Raw genomic sequence first — 9,032 nt, 5'->3', positions numbered from 1 at the left:
CGAAACCGAGGGGGGGGGGAGGGTGGGGGGGGGGGGGGGGGGGCACGCCAATCTATGTCGGTTTCAGGTGTTTGAGTTTCATTTTCTAAACTTGAGCTTTCTAAACTTCCACTCTGAAAGAAGATTGAAACATTTGAACGGTTTCAAGCAGCAACTTTGTCACAATGTTTTATTCTTTATTTAGACTGATGGACTGCAGGTTGGTCAGGGATCAGCTGTTCTTCGTCTGGCCTCAGCTCTGAAGTCCAACCCCTCACCACCTGAGAGAACTGGACCTGGAGTAGAAAATGATTGCAGGATTCAGACCTGAAGGAGCTGTGTGATCTTAAGGAGAGTCCATACTGTCGACTGGAGACTCTGGGGTCAGTAGATTGTTTGGATACTGTCCATGCTGCTTTTCCAATGGTGTTGTATTACATATTTCTGTTTCCTCTAAACCTCCGACCTTCTCTCAGTAAGCTGCTTCCCTCAGTGAGCTGTGGAAGAGGGAGAGGTGACAGGCTTCATGATGGACAGAGAGACAGGAGAGGAGAACAGTCAGAAAGCTTGTTGTGATCATCGTGTTTGAGTTGATGTGAAGACTCGATGTGTTGTTGTGGTTCATGTCAGCTCTGAGATCAGGTTGACTGAAGCTGCAAAATCACCTGGCTCGCATCATGATGTTTTGTGATCATGTGATATTTATACGGAACCGCGAACCTCTGCTGAAGTCCGAAGTAATCACGATCTGTATATCGTGTCGATCGTCAGTTAGACTTTCAGTGACAGGCCTCCTTTTTATTTGACAGGTGATATCTAAGAAGCAGATCAGATGACACACAGACTATTTGTTTAAAATGTGACATCAGCTGACATTGTTAACAACATTAAATCATCACTAAACTGTTGGTGCAGTGATGAACCTTCATGACTCTCAGCAGTTTATCACCTCTGTTGTCTGTCTTCTCTCAACAGATGGGAATCATTTACCTCATCTTGGAGTCAGTGGCCTCAACCATTTCTGCTGCCATCTCTGTAAGACCCTGAGTCTTACAGAAAGCAATGTGGTGTGTTTTACAGAGGATGAGCTGTGTCGCGATGATCCAGATGTTTAAGCAGGCAGCAGCAGCTGGTAGTGTAGAGAAGGCTTGATTGGACCATGTTTACTGGGAGGTGGAGAGGAGAGGAGAGCTTCATCCAGCAGTGACTGACAGAGGAATCAGAAGAAGTGGAGATGACTCTCAGTGCTGAAGTCTGAACTGATCTGAGAACACTCCACTGTCAACACACAGAGTCCAGTCCACCATGATCCGATGTAGTGTCCTCTGGACCTGACAGAACCATCATCATCAGTGGTCTCTGGACGATGATGTGCTGTCTGTCCTTCTCCAAGTTCTGCAAACACTGAGACTCCTTCAATGTTCTGAAACAGATGGAGTAGGAGATATGATTTTCAGCTGCTAAGTTTGTTGAGTCGTGGACAGCAGGTGGTGCTGCCTTGCATCACAATCAGCTGAGAGCTCGAACATAGAACAGTGTGTTTTTGTCTCATCTGCACTCAGACAGTGAGAACACACTAAGGAAGAACAAGGCTGGGTTCAAACCTGTGACATGGATACAACTAATACACAGCAACATCGACATCAAGTTCAGCTGCCAAGACACGGAAGCTGTGGCAATTTTATTTCTTTTCCTTTAAATTCTTTTAATCCAGTTTTCCCTTAAGTAGCTTTAAGGTGTATAATCAGTTGGCTATATCAACAGTGATTTATATTTGAAACCTTGTTCTGGTTCATGTATTCATCTTAGAATCACAGTGTTTGTGTCTGCACATGCATTTTAATGTAAAGACATAAATAGATTTCAGTTGTCATTGACAGAACAGACAGATAAATGAACACAGGTTTTTTCTGCTGGTCTGGAAAGTCTTCAAGTGAAATTCATAGATCCAGGGAAAATCTTTTAGTACTGTGTTTGTTTAAAACTAAAAATATAAAAGATTTTAACATATTATGTTCAGACGCTTTTACTCTCAGTTTAAATATTATATTTCCCTAGTTCAAGCTCTGATCAAAATTGGTGGTTTTATTTGGGGTTTAACATCTTTGGCAAGAATTTACGAACGAATGAAAAACGTCTCTTTGAAACAAAAGATCTGAACAAACTTAAAAATGGGACGTTTTCCATAAGATGACGCGGAGCAGTGAGTGTTTTCCACCTGTTTAACTACGATGGCTGCTGTAGTGCTAAATTTGACAGGAGCTGGGGAGTCAGGTAGGCAGAAATCCAGTTCTCACATGAGAAGATGCTCATGTGTTTTATATTGTGTTTTACTGTTAGGTTCTGTGCACTTAAAGCTTTTGAAATTGCTCAGTCTCTTTTTATTTTATTTATTTATTCTATTTTCATTATTCATTTTGTCACAGGCCGCCTCCTCTGAAACATCACTGTTTCATGATGATGATGATGTAGTTCATCCACTTTTTTTTGCTGTTTTTGCAGGTTTGAGCTTGAAGAAAATGTTTTTTCTGTTTCTCCAAGTTGCACTTACTTTGTCGTTCAACAAATAAAGATTATTATTTTATCTGAAATTACAAAAAACCATGCACAACATGCATCACAATTTTTTTAGAAAAGCTGTGTGAAATCAGGTATTTTTAAGCAAACATCAAAAAGCCTGTGAAAGTCACTCGGAGGGAACGGAACATTTAGTAAACAAACTGAAACTATAAAAGAGCAGTGCAAGTGTCTGAAAAACAATACATCTTTACACTAGCAGTGGTGGAGAGGATCGAACCTGTTGGACCCGTTAGGTTTGGAGATGGTCTGACCTGTACATGCACAATGACAGTTTGGTTTTTTCTACTCGTGTTTTCTTGTGTCAGAAGAGGAAAACTGACGCGCCACAGAAAAGGGAGAGACTGCAGTTACTTTGTTTCTCCTGCTGCGACAGTTTTGAGTTCAGATGAGGATGGAAGATTGTACAGCCCAGACTGACAGTGGTCAGGTTTTACAGAGACACACAGACACACACACACACACACACACACACACAACAACACACACACACACACACACACACACACAACACACACACACACACACACACACACACACACAACACACAACACACACTAGCACACAACACCACACACACACACACAACGACACCTGGACAGACACAAAATGGCATCCATATACATTACACACAAGCACACAAACTAAACATACACCACATTCTTTGGCTGATAGATCGTGGTGTCACATTGCACTTTGTGTGATCCCCGCATTGAACCCCTTTTAACACACAGCAGCACACACACACACACACACACACAGACCACACAACACACACACTCTGAGGGATGCCTTTAAAAATCAGATTAATGTGTGAATAGTTTTCTTAAATTGAATAATAAAACAAACCCAGTCTGGTGTGTAAATTACTTTTCATTGAGTCAGAAAACTGACAGGCTGATAAGATAAATAATAATTTATAATAATATTATATAAAATAATAAATGGACTAAATTATTATTATATATAATATTATCACAGTTTTCCTTATTAAAACCAAAAACCATCATGACATAAACTCACAACACACACAGGGGGAGATCTCACACACCTCACACTGTAGGACTCCTGGAGAACAGCGGCATGCTGGGAAAATAATGTGATCGACGGTGGGGGGTGCACAGCAGGGAGAAGAAGTGACAACAGGAGAAACTGTTTTAGTAAAGTTTACATTTTGAGTTTTTTATGTTGAAATGACTCAAATCTTCTCTTTAGAAGAAAGTTCATGTTTTTGTATGAACTGTTATTTTTCAGGACATTTTAGTTAATTGATGATTTCATGTTCAAATGATCAACTTCGTGTGAGTTAACGACTTTTAGGATGATAAATGGTCATTTGAACATTATTTTTCCTCACATGATCACGAAGAGCAGTCACACGAGGTCAGACATTTTTTATTCTCCTACGCGGGCGACAGTCAGAGCAGCAGCCATGTTGTTTTCAGGGTTGTCGCCTTCTCGTTCCTCTGTGGCAACGATTGTTCTCAGCTCACACCTTCGAGCGGAAAACTTTCTTCAAATTTGGCACAAACAATCACTAGAAGTCCAAGGGTGAACTGATTAGAATTTGGTGGTTAAAGAAGGTCAATGTACCTCAACAAAAACACTTTTTAACCATACTATCAAGATAATTTTGACAATATATATTATTAAAATGGTTAATATTTATACGACTGAATAACAGGGATGTAACCAGGTAACTAGTTCTGAGGGCAGGCGAATCGAACATGAGGAAGGTGTTATTTTATATTATGTCATCAAAGAAACAATTTTTTATTGTTATTTTTGGATCATGTGAAACGTGACGCCATGGTCATTCATGTCCTCGCACTCTCCTGCTCTCAGCTCTCTCAGCTCATCAGAGCCTCAGTGAGGTCCAGCGCTGGTGCAGGTGATATAGGTTCAGCGCTGTGCAGGTGAAATGAGTTCAGCGCTGGTGCAGGTGATGAGGTTCAGCGCTGGTGCAGGTGATGAGTTCAGCGCTGGTGAGGTGATGAGGCTTCAGCGCTGGTGCAGGTGATGAGGTTGAGGTCAGAGGTCAGTGCAGATCATTGATGTTGAACGGGAAAAGCACAGACACAAAGTTGGAAGATCTGCAATCATCCAAGGTTTTCCTTCACTGGATTAAAAAACTCATACCAGGGTAAAAACAGAGCAGGAATTAAAGAAAGAATGTGACACCGAGAGGTGTCCACATACTTTTGCCGTGAAGTGCGTGTCAAGAACGATGTTTGTGGGGTGGGTGACCTTATGAAGAAAATGATATCATTGGTGTGTGGTTCAGTATGAGAGCAAAACAGTGTGTGCGTGTGTGTGTGTATGACTGGTGGTTTGTGTGCATGAGCAAGTGTGTTTTGTTGCATGTATTTCTGCATGCGTGTGCGCGCCGGTGTCGAGACAAACGGGACTTGGGGAGTAACCGTGAATACTCCCCTCTTCCTCCCTCCCTCTTCTCTCTCTCTCTCATCCGTCTTCTCTCTCTTCTCTATCTCTCTCTCTCTTGTCTCTTCTCTCTCTCTCTCTCCTCTCTTCTCTCTCTCCTCTCTTCCGCGTCCAGGGGCGATCAAGCGGCGGGGATGATGGGAGTCCGGCGGTCAGCCCCACCAACTACCGACCTACCGACGCACCGAACGCAGCAAAACACTCCGGTCTGACGGGGAAACTCCCACTTTTCCCGCTTCACTTAATTTGTCTGGAAAAGAAAAAAAGAATAAAGCAACAGCTGGAGCCGCGGGAGGACTTTTATTTGGGAGGCGCGTGCTCTTGGTTAATTATCACACCTGGAAAAGGATGAGTAAGAAATTAAAAGCGTGTTCCTGAGGCGGAGGAGCGCGTTTCCCGGGGTCACAGCGGGAGTCAGAGGGAGCCGCAGCCGGAGGATTACAGCGGCTCAAGTTGTGAAAGATGCCGGAGGAAGCGGAGCGGACGGAGTGGAGGCAGCCCGGTGTCGCATTTCCCCTCCCCGGCTGGGCTGAAGCGCGACTGAGATGAATATGATGTGAAAGTCTGTTGTTTTGTGTTGTTTAGTTTTTAGAGTTTAAGACGTGGAGTTACTATGTCTTTACTGAAGGAGCAGCGTGTTTTTAACCTGCATCTTGTCAGTTCAGGTGTTTGAGTTTCATTTTCTAAACTTGAACTTTCTAAACCTTCCACTCTGAACAGAAGATGAAACATTGAACGGTTTCAAGCAGCAACTTTGTCACATGTTTTATTCTTTATTTAGACTGATGGACTGCAGGTTGTCAGGGATCAGCTGTTCTTCTCTGGCCTCAGCTCTGAAGTCCAACCCCTCCCACCTGAGAGAACTGGACCTGAGTAGAAATGATCTGCAGGATTCAGACCTGAAGGAGCTGTGTGATCTTAAGGAGAGTCCATACTGTCGACTGGAGACTCTGGGGTCAGTAGATTGTTTGGATACTGTCCATGCTGCTTTTCAATGGTGTTGTATTACATTTCTGTTTCCTCTAAACCTCCGACCTTCTCAGTAGCTGCTTCCCTCAGTGAAGCTGTGAGAGGAGAACGGTGACAGGCTTCATGACTGGACAGAGAGACAGAGAGAGAGAACAGTCAGAAGCTTGTTGTGATCATGTGTTTGAGTTGATGTGAACTCGACTGTTGTTGTTGTGTTCATGTCAGCTCTGAGATCAGTCTGACTGAAGCTGCAAATCACTGGCTCGCATCATGATGTTTTGTGATCATGTGATATTTATACGGACCCGAACCTCTGCTGAAGTCCAGTAATCACATCTGTATATCTGTCCATCTGTCAGTTACTTTCAGTGACAGCCTCCATTTTTATTTGACAGGTGATATCTAAGAAGCAGATCAGATGACACACAGACTATTTGTTTAAATGTGACATCAGCTGACATGTAACAACATTAAATCCATCACTAAACTGTTGGTGCAGTGATTATCCTTCATGACTCTCAGCAGTTTATCACCTCTGTTGTCTGTCTTCTCTCAACAGATGGGAATCATTTAACCTCATCTTGGAGTCAGTGGCCTCACCATTTCTGCTGCCATCTCTGTAAGACCCTGAGTCCTCAGAAAGCAATGTGTGTGTTTACAGAGGATGAGCTGTGTCCTGATGATCCAGATGTTGAAGCAGCAGCAGCAGCTGGTGTGTAGAGAGGCTCTGATTGGACCATGTTACTGGGAGGTGGAGAGGAGAGGAGAGCTTCATCCAGCAGTGACTGACAGAGGAATCAGAAGAAGTGGAGATGACTCTCAGTGCTGCAGTCTGAACTGATCTGAGAACAGCTCCACTGTCACACACAGAGTCCAGTCCACCATCATCCCTGTGTGTTCCTCTGGACCTGACAGAACATCATCAGTGTCTCTGGACTGATGCTGCTCTGTCCTTCTCCACAATGTCTGCAAACACTGAGACTCCTTCACTGCTTCTGAACAGATGGAGAGGAGACATGACTTCAGCTGCTAGTTTGTTGTCTTGGACAGCAGGTGGTGCTGCTGCTGCATCCACAATCAGCTGAGACTCGAACATAGAACAGTGTGTTTTTGTCTCATCTGCACTCAGACAGAGAACACACAAGGAGACAAGCTGGGTTCAAACCTGTGACATGGATACAACTAATACACATCAACATCGACATCAAGTTCAGCTGCCAAGACAGGAAGCTGTGGCATTTTATTTCTTTCTTTAATTCTTTTAATCCAGTTTCCCCTTAAGTAGCTTTAAGGTTATATCAGTGACTATAAAGTCAAATGATTTATATTGAAACCTTGTTCTGGTTCATGTATTCATCTAAAATCACAGTGTTTGTGTCTGCACATGCATTTTAATGTAAAGCACATAAATAGATTCAGTTGTCATTGACAGACAGACAGATAAATGAACACAGGTTTTTCTGTGGTCTGGAAAGTCTTCAAGTGAAATTCATAGATCCAGGGAAAATCTTTTAGTACTGTGTTGTTAAAACTAAAATATAAAGATTTTAACATATTATTTCAGACGCTTTTACTCTCTGAAATATTATATTTCCTGTTCAAGCTCTGATCAAAATGGTGGTTTTATTTGGGGTTTAACATCTTTGGCAAGAATTTACGAACGAATGAAAAACGTCTCTTTGAAACAAAAGATCTGAACAAACTTAAAATGGGACGTTTTCATCAGATACGGAGCAGTGAGTGCTTTTCCACCTGTTAACCTACAGATGGCGCTGTAGTGTAACATTTGACAGACTGGGAGTCAGGAGGCAGAACATCCCAGTTCCTCACATGAGAAGATGCTCATGTGTTTTATATTGTTTTTACTGTTAGGTTCTGTGCACTTAAGCTTTTGAAATTGATCAGTCTCTTTTTATTTTATTTATTTATTCTATTTTCATTATTTTATTTTGTCACAGGCCGCCTCCTGGAAACATCAGTGTTTCATGATGATGATGATGATGTAGTTCATCACTTTTTTTTTGCTGTTTTTGCAGTTTGAGCTTGAAGAAAGTTTTTTCTGTTCTCCAAGTTGCACTTACTTTGTCGTTCACAAATAAAGATTATTTTTATCTGAAATCTAAAAACATCACAACATGCATCACAATTTTTTAGAAAAGCTGCTGTGAAATCAGGTTTTTAAGCAACAATCCCAAAAGCCTGTGAAATCCTGGAGGGACGGAACATTTAGTAACAACTGAAATAAAAAGAGCAGCTGCAGTGTCGGAAAACAACATCTTACACTAGCAGCTGTGGGGGATCGAACCTGTGACCCGTTAGGTTTGAGATGGTCTGACCTGTACATCACAATGACAGTTTGGTTTTTCTACTCGTGTTTTCTTGTGTTCAGAGAGGAAAAACTGACGCGCCACAGAAAAGGAGAGACTGCAGTTACCTTTGTTTCTCCTGCTGCCGACAGTTTGAGTTCAGATGACGGATGGAAGATTTACAGCCAGACTGACAGGTGGTCAGGTTTACAGAGCACACACACACACACACACACACACACACACCCACACACACACACACCCACACACACACACACCCACACACACACACACACACACACACACACACACTCTGGACAGACACAAAATGGCATCCATATACATTACACACAAGCACACAAACTAAACATACACACATCTTTGCTGATAAAGATCGTGTGTCACATGCCTTCTGTGATCCCCGCATTAACCCCTTTAACACACACACACACACACACACACACACACACACACACACACACACACACTCTGAGGGATGCCTCTTAAAATCAGATTAATGTGTGAATAGTTTTCTTAAATTGAATAAAAACAAACCCAGTCTGGTGTGTAAATTATTTTTCATTGAGTCAGAAAACTGACAGGCTGATAATAATAATAATTTATAATAATATTAATATAAAATAATAATGACTAATTATTATTATTATAATTATTATCACAGTTTTCCTTATAAAACCAAAACCATCATGACAATAACTCACAACACACACAAGGGGGAGACTCTCACACACCTCACAC

The 9,032-nt window shown here is 42.1% G+C and overlaps 1 protein-coding gene across 1 annotated transcript in view; it reads left to right on the top strand.

Annotated features, from left to right (window-relative positions):
* LOC111237391 (protein NLRC3-like) overlaps positions 1-6,902 on the top strand; it is an 11,841-nt gene extending 4,939 nt beyond the window's left edge. The window contains 4 exon segments of the mRNA XM_022766471.1: positions 185-278; positions 280-362; positions 5,780-5,953; positions 6,527-6,902. Of these exon segments, the coding sequence (XP_022622192.1) occupies positions 185-278; positions 280-362; positions 5,780-5,953; positions 6,527-6,590 (415 nt within the window). The 3' untranslated portion in view covers positions 6,591-6,902.
* Positions 6,903-9,032: the final 2,130 nt, after the last annotated feature.

Source organism: Seriola dumerili, unplaced genomic scaffold, assembly GCF_002260705.1.
Source record: "Seriola dumerili isolate Sdu_G_001 unplaced genomic scaffold, Sdu_1.0 BDQW01000859.1, whole genome shotgun sequence".
Classification (NCBI taxonomy): Eukaryota; Metazoa; Chordata; class Actinopteri; order Carangiformes; family Carangidae; genus Seriola; species Seriola dumerili.
This window is presented reverse-complemented; position numbering and strand designations above follow the sequence as displayed.